This window comes from Rhodnius prolixus, unplaced genomic scaffold (genome assembly GCF_049639745.1).
Source record: "Rhodnius prolixus isolate KJV_2025 unplaced genomic scaffold, Rpr scaffold_2, whole genome shotgun sequence".
Classification (NCBI taxonomy): Eukaryota; Metazoa; Arthropoda; class Insecta; order Hemiptera; family Reduviidae; genus Rhodnius; species Rhodnius prolixus.
Window position 1 is genome coordinate 2363362 of NW_027411592.1, and position 13384 is coordinate 2376745.

Consider the following 13384-nt stretch of genomic DNA (forward strand, 5'->3'; position numbering starts at 1 on the left):
GTTGCTGAGAAATTCATAATAATGAATAATTATAATTAGTAGATTGGCCGAATCAACAATAAAAGCTTCATTACGCTGAAACAGAACTGTGAACTGACTAGTACTGAATCCTTGTCCTTAGTTAAAATAATGCATGTTAAAATTCACGCTAGTGATATGCCTAAAAAAAGTTCAATATAATTCCAAGCTGATCAGTAAAAATCAAAAAACACAATTCATAAAATAGAATTCTAGACAATTTGTAAGACAATTCAGTACTTTTCCGTTATATTTTACATAATATTTTCCAAAAGAAGGTTACCCTATATGTGTACTTTAGCCGTAGCCTAAAAACTGGTAATAGAGACAAAACAAGTAGAAATCTAGTCGAACTGGAAGCCAATTCGGTATTTTTCCATTAAATTTTACCTTACATTTTCCAAAAAATGTTGTCCCAGTTCGAGAAATCAAAGGAAGATTCATTTCACAGCAACAACAATTATAATGGCAGTGTATTATATTTAACATGTACAATGCATATTTATATAAAATACAATATTAATATAATGTTCTACACAGTTATTTTGTATTTACAAGGCATTATTTAATTGAAATTCCACAAATATTTACAAGATTTAAGTTCTTTTAGCATCTACATCAGTTTAAATATTCATTCTTCAATTTTAGCATAATCTGTTCGATCATTAATTACTAAAGACCTACTGCTCACGACTGTCATTTTGTTTTATAATAGAAAAACAATAATTCACTTAACAGAATTATTTTTGATATTTAGATTCATCTTTTCAATAAATATATTTCAATATCAACTAATAAGAAACTAAAAAAAAAGAAAACAAAAATTTCTTTTAATAATTTACAGTCGGCAACAAAGAATCATTATTTATATAGTTGGAAAAAAAAAATAGTAGCTGATATAAAATTTTATTTCGACTTTTTCGATCCGCCAAAGCCTGAAAATCCCATTATGGACGCTAATTCGGTGGTACCTTTCCGTGGTTCTTCTTCCGCTTCTTCTAACTTCCTCTTCTTTTCTTTCTTTTTCTCTCTTCTGTATTCTTTCAGTTTGTCTTCCTGTAGCAAAACATCAGATGAAAATACTTAAAAGTGACTTTCACTTACTGCAAATATTACTTTTATCTAATTTTTCAATATTTCTTAAAACGAGGTATAATATTACTAAGGGGATTTTTAATATTAGTTACTCTTTACAATTTATGGCTTTTGCTCTTGCGAACACATCCTTTCTCTTTAAATCTTCAACCAAACTCACAGATCACCCCCTCCGCAAAAAGCTTTAAAAATAACAATTCTTTAAATCTAAGTCAGCGGTTCCAAATCTTTTTTCATTAGTGTACCCCTTTACCTGATTGTTTTTTAGTAAAAAACATATATAACACATGTATAATATATAAATAAAAAAAATAAATAATCGTATTCTTGATTTTACGTATTGTAACATTAAATTAACAGCCAAACAATGTGAATATCGGTATATCGAATCATTCGATATTATACTGGTATCGAAAAAATACTGCAGTATCGAATGAGTATTTAATTCTTGTCAATTTATATATTATTCAGTTTTATTATAAAAATTTTGTAATTAAGTTGTAGGAATCATTTATTGTATTTTTTTTTTTCTCATTAATAATATATCTGTATAATTTTTATATCTTCCGCCATAATAACTTCTTCTTTTTTTTTTGCGTACCCCTAAACAATCTTTCGCGTACCCCAGGTTGGGAACCGCTGATCTAAGTGATTGATTTAGGTAAAAAAAAAAAATCAATGTTTTGGGGAAAAATTCAAATAAAAATGAAAGATCAACAACACAAGAAGTTTAAAAAATAAAAAAATAGAAACATTAAATTTTTAAGGAAATCGCGTAAAATTTAGAAATCCTTTCTTTAATTCACAATTTCGATTGGTGGATTTTGCCGTAAACCTAATATCGTAACAGGTAGGGAAATTTAATCAAATCAAAATATCAAGTTTCTTTTTAGTTAACACACACTATGCGCTAAATTCTACTTTTTTCGAATTCAGAGCGTATCATAACCTACAAAACATGTATATATTATGTATAATATACATATCATATATTATATAGATATTTCCAGTTTAAACACAATTTCGACAGTTTTTGCAATACTTTCTACTTGAATTGCCGGCAAATCGGCAAAAAATATATCGATTAGAAAACATCGCAATTCTTCCTTTAACCGGATTCAAAAGTGAGTAAAACAAACTCATTACCTCTTCTTGTATCTCTTTCATCCTTTGCTCTAAGTCATAATCCCTTTTTCTCTCTTCCAATCTCTTTTTATTCATTTCAAATCTTCTTTTCACCTGGTCCAACGAGGATCGTTCAACTCTCATAGACATGCCCAGATTTCTTTGATGTTTTTTGCCATTAATATGGTCCAGAAAGTTAATTGAATCCTTTACTATGCAGTCACAAACATTGCAGTAATACCTGAACAATAATCACAACCAAATCTATTATCAAAAACTTATAAACACAATTAATTCCAGGTATTAATTAACTTGTAGACAATAAAGGCTATTAAGTGTGTAGGCATTAATTTTCGATCTGCACTTGTTAAACCCAAACCCAGTAAAAGTCGGCCAGCACTTCAGGTCTCTGTAGAACTTATTTATGCATATTTAGTGAAATTGTTATCATCATCCATAACATCATGAATTAGCGAAATGTTAAAAAAAAAACAATACGACAAATTCCCTCTTTCCCTATGCAAGTTATATTTCCCTAATTTCTTTAAAAATAAAGTGCATATCCCTGTGTTTATAAGTGCTATTTTTGCAACAACGCAGATATCAAATAGATGTGGCGATTTCAGAAAAAGGTTTCAGTAGTTGCAATTGTAATAATAATCTACAGTTGTTTTCGACCATCCTTCAAATATATGTAGTAAATACCATTAGAATCCACACTCTTTTCCATTAAAAAATGTAGTGTAATGTATGAGTAGAGAATTAAGTTATATAGTCTAAGAAACTACAGTAAAACAGTTTTATTTGTTTAATATTATTGGAATATATGCATAAACAAAATTTATCTATTTAATAAATTTTCAAGAACTCTAAAAATTTTCCCACCCAGCTTTGCTGGAGAATAGTTGTACCATCAAGAATGGAAAACGGTACTCCATGAATGCAATTTTAAATAATAACACAACATCTGGTTCATAATTTGTCATGCCTTAATTTAAAATAGGAAGGATGTTTGGTAATGGCCAGAAGTACATTATTAAAAACATTATGACGTTCACAACGTTCCAATTTCCAGGAAGCTTAAGATGAAGGGCACCATAGGTATTCGAAACGTAAAGCCCAAAAACTTTTTTATTTAAAACAGAATAATTCTTCTGTTTTAACAATTATAATTAGTAAGGTTTCTCTATTAATAACATGTACATGTCTGTAACGAGCGTAATGTTCTTACTTTGAACACTAAAGATGGACTAAAAGAAGACCAAATCATCTCAATTGCAAAGAGGATGTTATAATGGTGGATGATTAATTTAAGAAGATTACAGACAGTTTTATGGATTTATGCATAATTAATAAATAATCCTTTAACTATACTCACCCACCAGTTTGTGAGCTAGGCGTATTCTTAGTTATAACCACACTTTTGCCCAATTTTGAATCCAAATCAACTTTATAATCTCGTTGCCTTAGATAGTCCCTTTTGATGGCCGGAAGTTTCTGACCAGCTCTTTCTTGTGCTTCCAATTCCTGTTGCAACCTTTCGGTTGCCATTCGTTCGTACTCTTCTGCATCCCATTTTCTTCGGTGATCACTCACTTTCTGTGAAATAAAAAAAAATTGAAAGAAAGATAGAGATATTGGGTTGAACAGTAAGTTTTACGGTAAATATTGGTTATATTGTGACTTTTCCCATAGGAATTTATCTTTTTTCTACAAATGTTTTTTACAAGATTTGAAATAAAGGTACTGAGTTTGAGAAATAGCCCGATGACTCGCCAGGAACTCAAGATCACTTAGCAAAGATTTGCCAAATTAAGTTCTTTTTTAATCAATCAATTGAAGCCAAAATCTAGAGCTGAAAGAAGAGTTTAACTGAAGAGAATAACTGAAATGATTCAACACTTCAGTTTTAATTTGTTTTGACGTACATTTAAATAATTTTTTTTCTTCCGTTTATTTATTGTATTTTCATTATTGCAGTTTTTATTTTTATTCTTACTACTGATGACTGTCCAAATTATGTTACAACTTAAAAAATAATAAAATTTTAAGATATTTTTAATTAAAAAAAAAGTTTTTAAAAAGAAGGCTCTGGAGCATCATTCCTCTTCTTCTTTAAATGACATTTTCCAATTATATGATACTTTTGCCCAGGAGTTCATTTTAGATGAAAATCTAAGTATACTTAGAATAACATTTAACTTAAATTTAGCAATCAAGACTTTTTGTCTAACTCCAACAGAACTTCTCACTAAAATGCACGTCTTAAAACAACAGGTTAGAAAATTATTTAGTATCGCAGGTGTAACCATGCTTAGAATCGCGAAGCTTATTTTTCAAATGTTAAGCTCTTGAATAAAAAATGTACTTACACTCGTTGATGACATATTAATTTCACTGTATGTGAAACCTTCAGTTTTACGTACAAGTCAAGCCAAACAAACAACCCTAAACTAAGTCCACTGCCTTTTAAAACGTGTTTATTTATTAAACAAATTACATATTTTTAAAGTTTCTTACTATATTTATTTTTTTAATTGCTGTCAACTATAAAAAACCTTCTACTTTAAATAATATTAGCAGTCAAATAATAAATTCATTGTTACAAATGTATCAAATCTAAAGCCTACTTCTTGTACGCCTTCAGTTGTGGTTATCTAATGGAAAAAAGTATTGAGTATGCGTAGTATATTTTATGAAAAGTTAACCCAGTTTGAAAAACAACTACAAGAAAACAGTTAGTCAGTAATATTTACTATGGGTTTCTTACAAAATTTATTTTCTTTTTGGAAAATGTAATTTGTTTGGAAGCATAAACATAGTCAGTCTTCTTTTTTCTGCAAGATTTTTCAATTATTATTATTAAAATGAGTGATAGTGCTGGATCTAGTGCTGATAAAGTGAAAACGGAACAAAACCCTAAGTCTGAAGCGTCAATGCCTAGTGATCTTCAAAGGATACAGCAAAAAAAAGCTCAGGCAAGAACAAAAATATATATATATATTTTTCATTTAATTGAACGAAATGTTATGTAAATAAATCGTTTCTACTTTGTAAATTTATACTGATTACGTGACTTTCCATTTTCAATATGTGTTAGTTTATAATCTGTTGACCTAACTGTTTCAAGAGAAGGAGTATAAGCTGATCCCGAACAAGCTCTAGACACCTTGTAAGGGTTTAAGAGAGGAAAATAGCATGCCATTGGAAAGATTCCTGGCTGCTTTAGGGCTACTCTCTCCTAGAATCGTCATTTTAGCAAACATCAAGTGCTTGTTAAATCAGATAAAGAGACCAGTCTCTCTTCCTGTGCCTTGAAGGAAAGGTTTTACCTAAAAGATAATGTTCTGCGTGAGACTTTGATGAAGTGGTGCATTTTGAGTTACCTTATTTTCATTTTTATTTCATATACGAGTTACCACATCTGAATTCTATCTGCACAATGATATCTCATTAGGCTATCGCCCGTACTGTTCTGGCAGGAAAGTACTCTTTATCATAAACTCTCTGACATAAGAGATTATGCTTCGAAGAGTGAACAGATAACACATCCAACTTTGCATCCGACATCCTCAAAAATTAATGAGCTCTTCAAAGTGAGTTAGAGTCGGGGTACATTAAACCTATGTAGTTGCACCTATCAACTACAGAGCCTAGGATACCCGCAGGGATCTGGAGACCCCCCTACGAAATCATTTATTTAACCCTCATCTCCTATCAAATATTATGTCCAGGTTTGCGGTTGGTCCAGAGATAGAAAGCTTTCAAAGTTAGCCATTTACTCTTCATGTCAAGAATGTAATTGTAACGGTTGGAAAGCTCCTACCCAGAAAGTTTCTACAACACTAGCTACAGCTTCAGATCCTTGCCATAATTGTACACATTTACTCTGTAAGTAGTTTATTGAATAACTTTAGAAAATAATGAATTCCATTATGTTTTAATAGATTTCTTTTCTTTTTCCTGTTCATTAAAAGCTTTCTATAATGACTTTTTGTGGTTTGGCTTTTCCAGCTCAGCATACATCTCATCTAAGTGTACTACCTGAGGAAGAAATTAATCGACTGCTAGGCATGGTAGTGGACGTTGAAAACATCTTTATGAGTATGCACAGAGAAAGTGATTCAGATAATAAAAGCGTGTATTATTATTTGTTTAAGGTATATAAAACGATTTGCAGATATTTTCTGTATACAAATTTATGAGGTTGATAGATACTGTTATGCAACTTCTTATCAGATTCTATTAATACACTTCTTCTCTTTCAAAAATGAAACAGTTATTACGAAGATGTATTGTGGAGATGAGGAAACCATCTATTGAAGGACCACTTGGGCAGCCTCCTTTTGAGCTACCCAGCATTGCTAAAGGTGTAATGAACTTTGTACTTTACAAGTTCAGTCATCTAACTCAGAAGGTAAGATTTTAGGGTTGATATTAAATATTTTAGAAAATTTAATCTTGTAGTTGAAGTAGATGTATGAGCACCCATTCAAAATGAATATATAGTAGATTTTGTAAATTTTGATAGAACTAGTCTCTCTTTGTCGCAAGATTTGGGTTTGAATGAATTTGGAGGAATTGACTTAGCATAAGAAATATACTGGAGTGCTGATTGAAAAACAAGAGCTTTCCTAATTCATTTATTTTATACTGTCCGAGTTTACTTATAAAAGTGGTTATCTTGGCGTTAGAAATAAGAAACATTCAAAATCCTGATTGCCCTCATTGTGCTCATTATTTAGCAACTACATGTTTAGCGTTATTTCTTAAATCTGTTGGATGTGTTTTTGTTCGTTTGTTTTTTAACTTTCTTTGGCGAAGAAGGAAAGCATTCGTGCTATTTTCCATTTTTATTTTCATGAGAAATATCTTCACAAAATGCTGCCTTAGTGTTTTTTTTCCTTGCAATTTATCCAATTATGGATTTCATAGGGAAAGGTAAAGTTAAACTCTGTTCTATAATTGTATCCAATGAGTTGGTGAAACTAGGATTAGGAAAAATGTTAGCTTCACCGCAAGAGTGAAGGTATAGTTTCTTCGAGCTTTCAGTAATTGTCTGTCTGCCGCCAAAGAGTTTAATTTAAAGTTAAATATAACATGTGTTAAGATCGGCCCAAAAGGAGCTTTGGAGAACGCAGAGTTTTCCTCCTCACTGACGACTAACAAAAGCGAGTTCTAGTTATAAGATAACTTTAGTTTAATTTTATTTTTCGGAGACTAGGGATTTTAGAGGGACTCTGCGGGAGTGCTGACGTCATGCTCCCTTCAACGTTATCTTTTAAGTATAATGAAGATGAACACTATTGAAGCCAACTATTTTTTTAAGTCAAATTCTAAGATTCAAAGAATTACGTTTACTGCTGTAGTCATGTAGAGTGTACCCATCAGTATTTTTTTTTTTATTCTCTAGGATTGGCAAGCCATGTACGATTTAGCAAAAATGTTTCTGCACTCGTTAAATCATTGGAATTTCGAGACACCGTCGGCACGCCTGCAAACAGCTTCTGAAGATGAAGCATCAGCGTATAAAGTGAACTATACAAGGTTAGATAGTTATTTTGCATTGGTTTCTTTTTAATATTTGTAAGAATTTTTACTTTTAACATTAATTTTTTTCTTTTCCATTCTCTGTTAGGTGGCTAGTATTCTGTCATGTACCTGCTTTCTGTGATTCTTTACGACACTATGAGACTACTACAGTTTTTGGTAAGACAATGTTGAGAGCGGTATTTAAATCTGTGAAAAAACAGTTAGTAGACAAATGTCATATGGAAAAAGATAGAATGCCAGCCGACAAGAGGATCCTTGTTCTAACACATTTTCCAAGGTTATTATTTTTTTTTTCAAAACAAACGAACAAATAATTAAGGATTGCTTTAGTACAGAATACGAGTATGATGCGAAACATGGTGGATCCTTAGTAGGTTTAGTAACCAAGGACAATTAAGATTATGCAGCTGCTGAGGCCTTAAATTCTATCAAATATTAAAGGATAATAATGTATTTGTATTCGGTGACTGTAGTCTAGATGATTGGCAAACGGCTGATGTTAGGACTGTAAAAATTGAGCTAGGAAACAGTGAAAAATGATTTATATGACTATTTTTTCCAATTCAGTCTGGTGCCCCTATATAATGATATTAATTCATTTTATTGTTCTCAGATTCTTAAATCTGATTGAAGAGGAAATCTATGGTGCTAATTCACCCATCTGGGATCCTGAATTCAAACATTTACCTCCGGCACATCTGCAGGCCACTTTGGAAAGTTAGTCTTATTATTGTTAGATTTTTATCTTATTTAATTTTTTTTAATTGAGCCGTTTATTTTAAAAGTGGCATAAGTCACTTTTTAAAAAAAATCGAGTTAATGGCAACCTAAATACAATTGAACGGAATCTTTTCATTTTTAAAAAATTTGCAATTTGAAATATCAGTATCATGAGATAACAAATACAAGTAAATCTTCTCGAAAGTTAGCATCCATATTTTTAAACGTGTTAAAACGCAAACCCTTAAATATCTCGACTTAAAAACAAAGTGACTTATGCCACTTTCAAAATAAACGGCTCAATTTAAAGTGCTTCTGAGGTCATTGGCGCCTGGAGCTTTTCTTTTCAGTGTACCTACTGTCTGTCTCCGGACAGTGTTCTCAAAGTTACAGGCAATACTGCGTATCACCGGGCTATGTGAGCTGTAAAAAGCTTCTAGCAAGACAAAATCTAATGAGAAACCAGCAGCTAGGTTCGAACCTGGGATCTCCGCGTTGGAATCCAGGATGCGCTAACCATAGAGCTAATCCCTTCCCTTCTTCTTTTTGAAATATCTTTACTGAGTGTTTTAAAGGTGTAATTACATTGATTTCTTCCCCCATAACAGGAAGGAAAGCTGCGGAACAAGCTGCTGCTGCGGCGGCGGCTGCAGCTGCTTCTACAACTGCAACCGCTTCCGCGACTAGTTCTTCTGAAAAAACACCCGTCTCACCAAAGTCAGGTAAGATGAGTTACTATTTTAAGCTTTTAAAGTTTCAACCATATTCAGCTACTTCTAATTTCGCTATTTTTTTTTTTAGGTGCTGCTAGTAATACGTCCAATGTTACGGTGAAAATTAAAACTGAAAAACCTGATTCACCTGCTCCTACTTTGATGCCGGTAGCATCACCTGGTTTGGGCACGAAGAGGCCTGCTAGCGATAGGTAAGTTGTATTGCGTGGTACTTTTATTATGAAGATGTTGTATTTAAATAGACTTTAATTCTATAGTCATCTTCTCTGTAGAGCCAGGCAGTTTAACTGGCTAACAAGTCAGGTAATATTATTTTGAGGGGTAGAAACTTTTAAAATGTTAAGTATATGAGTAAATATAAGTGTAAACTAATACCTGTAAATTTAAATGGGTAGAGAAGTTGTGGCATTAAGGAAAAAAGTATTAAAAGTTCTCAGACAATAAAAGGAAAAGCCATTTTTATTTCACGCGATAGATTTTTTCGAACCACATAACCTTCATTTAGATTACAACTTTATGATCGGCCACCAAAGAACCTAGAGATCCTTAAATCTGGAAAGCTTTTCGAGATCCATATTAAATCCAACCTTCTTCTGGTTTTTGGTTCTTGATGTGTGCATATATTCTATTTCTGAGTCCAGGATCTCATGGCTTCTTCCAGCTCTTGAAAAGTTCCCCAAATTAGCTCAATTTTTGGACTCCAAGAATCTCTAAATCATTCGCTTAGGCTTAATTTGCTTATAGTTCCACTAGGGTTATCTGTTATGCCATGTACAGCCCACTCTAGGCAGATATTGGATTTAATGCTTTGATAGAAGGTCTCCTACATCCTTGTGTTCCTTTACTTCAAAACTTATTACTTAGTAATTTCTATACTTTCCTTTTTAATAGCCCAGATAGTAAAAAAGCAGAATCTCCACGTGGTGGATTTACTGTTGGCTCGGATGTAAAACGAAGAAAAATTGGATTGACAGCCGAAGATCTTGACGATGTGCCAGACGCTGTGGTTAAACAGATAGTTCGTGAAATCAATGAAGACAGCCCAGGTGGACCAAATGTTAGTCTGTTAGATTATTTAGTTATATTTTTTAAGTTTGAAATTTTCCTAATTATTTGATATCTTTTGCCTATTATAAGAAGAGTATGAAGCGCAGTATATGGTAAGGTGTTGGAAAAAACTTTTCCCCACGACATATTTCAGATTATAGATTATAATCCTTACTTTTGGGTACCACGGCAGCTGAGCGGTTAGAGACGAGACCATTGGGGTGCTGGATTCGCTTCCCGGGCTACACCTTGGATTATATGTATATTAGTTAATTTGAGAGCTTAATAGTAAACGTATTTTTGATAGTCGCCTCCGTCCAAGACCACCATTTCGTAGTTAGACGTAAAGCCTGTTTGGGAAAATAGGCATTACTAATTATGAAAGAAATTGTTTATTAAACCTGAATTCAGGCTAACTAGTTCTTTAATGATAAATAAGTAAGAGTTCTTACAGGATAGTTAAGTATAATCTTAATATTTTCTGACTTGGAAAAGTTAAGAAAAATCTAAGGAAAACACCAAAATTTGTAAAAACATTTTTGGCAATTAAAAAAATAGATCTGTACTATTAAAACAAAGGATAATCTAAAAAAATTTAGAAAACATGTACGACATTTTTTTAATGTTATTTTTGGCGGAATAACGTTTTCTTGTTTAGTATACAAACATTGTAATTTCTAAATATGGAAGCTGATCATATGTTTAAAACGTTCTGGTGAAATGTGGTTTGTTATTAAAGAATCGTTGTGTATAATAGTAATAAAATTTAAAGGGACTTAGTTTTTGTTTGAATTTGATAAAAAGAATTTATGACTAGTCTTTATTAAAAATTAAAGAACTAATAGAAATTTCATTTTCCAGAGTGTATTTAAAGAATGCATCCCTCCAGATATAGTCGCCAAAGGAGAAGAAGAATCAGGTCTAATAAGAGTTGCTCTTGTATACAACTGTCTGGACAGACAAGTAGACCGACAGTTTATTCCTTGGTTAATCGGCCTACAGGGTGTGTTCTCACATCAACTACCCAGAATGCCTCTTGGATATATCTCTCGACTTGTCTTTGATCCGTAAGTATTTAAAAATAGCTAGTTCGAATTTTTTTGTCGGTGCAGAATCTTATTTTTAGAATCTTTTGAACTATTTCGAGCATCGTTAAATGTTGTGGATCAAGTGTTTGTAAAATGAAACATATCGATTGTACCGTTTAAATAAAACGCACATAAGAGAGAAATGGCGATAATGGCTGAGGCAGTCATAAATAAATAATAATAATAAAAAGAGATACCCACCCTAATCTAAGCAGACAAGTCTGATGGCTTTTGGGCTTTGAAATTCTTGATATCCCTGCAACACATAAACTAGACCCCACGACCTTTTTAGATGTATCAGTGTGTTCTTTGAATTGGAGTCCCTCACTACTTCAGCAGGGACGCCCTGGAACCACAGGAACTCTCCTCACAGTTCTGGAGTATCAGGGGATTATTCCCGTTATGATTTCCTATTATGATTGGTTACCATAACTTTTAAACTGGCCGATGGCTACAGACGGCACCTTTTCGAAGTTAATAATGTAATGATTTTTCAAAAAAAAAAAAAGGTTCCTTGATGCTCAAAAGCTTTTCAGATTGTCAGTTGCCTTCTCTTTTCGGTTTTTGGTGGGCCTAACTTGCCCATGTCAAGTTCCATGCCTCCAGTAATCACTATAAGTAGGATTATGAATATTGTTAATGAGACTATAAGCAGCTTTTTGTGCAGGTTTAGCAATGCCATCTTGACCGTACACCAATCGCTCTTGGACAGTTTTTGTTATTTTTTTGTCTGTATCTAGTTCCGTCCATTTTTTATTATTTAATAAATTCAATGCTATAATACATATGTGATTTCAGCAAGCACAAAACTCTGGCATTAATAAAAGAACAGAAACCAATTGGAGGAATTTGCTTCCGACCGTTTGTTTCGCAAGGTTTCTCAGAGGTAGTGTTCTGTGCTGTATCGTCCAACGAACAACTGAAAGGTTACGGAACTCATTTGATGAATCATCTGAAGGAATATCATATGCGCGTTGGAATTCATCATTTACTTACTTTTGCTGATGAATTTGCCATAGGTAACAACTTGCTAATATAAAAAAAAAGTTTAAGTATTGGATAATTGTAGTTTCTATGAACATACTGTAACCTTCTAGCGAATACCTATCTAAACAGTACACCTCACAATCATAGAAGATTTCGTCTTATAAGTACACTTTACAAATATCGATTAACCAATTAAAACAAATTAAATTTTACGTCCCGTCCTCATATTTCCTTATATATTTTTGTTATTTCAAGAATGCATATAATTTTTTTGTTTCCTTTCTCATTATAATTAAAATTGTCGTACTAATATAACTAATAATTACTGTTTCAGTATCTTTTGTTGTTAATAGTTGAATTATCTGCTAAAAAAAAATATATAATTCGCAATTCGAAACCTATTTTCTTTACACGAATATGTGAATCATCCAAGTACTTCTGGGTATTAAAATTTATTTTTTAATTTCTTTTATATTCAGAAAAGGCATATTTGTTTTGAAGTTAAGTTAGATCCAGAATGTGCGAATGCGATCTATCGATACTAACACTCGTGGAGAGGTACATGTTAGGGAGGTTACATCGAACACGTACAATCTATATTCCCTGTATGTTTTTTTTTCCTTTTTATTGAATTTGATAGTTCGATTTGTTTTTTTAATAATATAATTTTCTTTAAGGATATTTCCGGAAACAGGGATTCAGTAAGGATATATGTTTGGACAGTTCTGTATACCAAGGTTTTATAAAAGATTATGATGGTGCTACTTTAATGCATTGCCAGCTTAATCCTAGAATTGTATATACAGAACTGTCGTCAGTTATTAGGAAACAGAAAGAGGTATGTAAATTAATTTAAATTTGGTGATTTAATCGTTTAAGTTTTTTAATGTTGCTCCTGTTTAGAGAGCATATCTCACATGAATTTATCGTTTCGTTAATATTTTGTTGAGAAATGTTCTAATTATAGTTGAAAGATATAAAAAAATATCTTGTTCCAAATTTAATAGTGTGCAACAA

At 32.1% G+C, this 13384-nt stretch overlaps 2 protein-coding genes across 4 annotated transcripts in view; one reads left to right on the forward strand and one right to left on the reverse strand.

Annotated features, from left to right (window-relative positions):
- The window catches only part of Gcn5 (Gcn5 acetyltransferase), a 60234-nt gene that overhangs the window by 40413 nt on the left and 6437 nt on the right, over positions 1-13384 (forward strand). For 2 of the 3 annotated variants that reach the window (XM_074120402.1, XM_074120401.1), the window contains exons 2-13: positions 5973-6129; positions 6253-6398; positions 6518-6655; positions 7652-7785; positions 7877-8068; positions 8405-8508; positions 9120-9233; positions 9313-9436; positions 10137-10302; positions 11154-11359; positions 12179-12399; positions 13045-13205. In XM_074120402.1, coding sequence (XP_073976503.1) covers positions 6312-6398; positions 6518-6655; positions 7652-7785; positions 7877-8068; positions 8405-8508; positions 9120-9233; positions 9313-9436; positions 10137-10302; positions 11154-11359; positions 12179-12399; positions 13045-13205 — 1647 coding nt within the window. In that variant the 5' untranslated portion in view covers positions 5973-6129; positions 6253-6311. Of the gene's footprint in view, positions 1-4909; positions 5217-5972; positions 6130-6252; positions 6399-6517; positions 6656-7651; positions 7786-7876; positions 8069-8404; positions 8509-9119; positions 9234-9312; positions 9437-10136; positions 10303-11153; positions 11360-12178; positions 12400-13044; positions 13206-13384 lie in introns of those variants that run through there. The other variant, XM_074120400.1, reaches the window with a different exon arrangement.
- LOC141450220 (zinc finger matrin-type protein 2) lies at positions 474-4752 on the reverse strand. Its single transcript, XM_074120424.1, has 4 exons — positions 4611-4752; positions 3617-3837; positions 2260-2479; positions 474-1074 (listed from the first exon to the last, which is right to left on the reverse strand). The coding sequence occupies exons 1-4, from the start codon at positions 4623-4625 to the stop codon at positions 925-927; spliced, it is 606 nt and encodes a 201-aa protein (XP_073976525.1). The 5' UTR covers positions 4626-4752; the 3' UTR covers positions 474-924.

What these genes read in the sequence shown, in the direction of transcription:
- LOC141450220 (XM_074120424.1), bottom strand. An exon ending in CCTAGCTCACAAACTGGTGG is followed by an intron (nt 2,480 to 3,616) that starts GTGAGTATAGTT and finishes ATTATTGTTCAG; the next exon opens with GTATTACTGCAATGTTTGTG. An exon ending in TGAAAGAGATACAAGAAGAG is followed by an intron (nt 1,075 to 2,259) that starts GTAATGAGTTTG and finishes GTTTTGCTACAG; the next exon opens with GAAGACAAACTGAAAGAATA.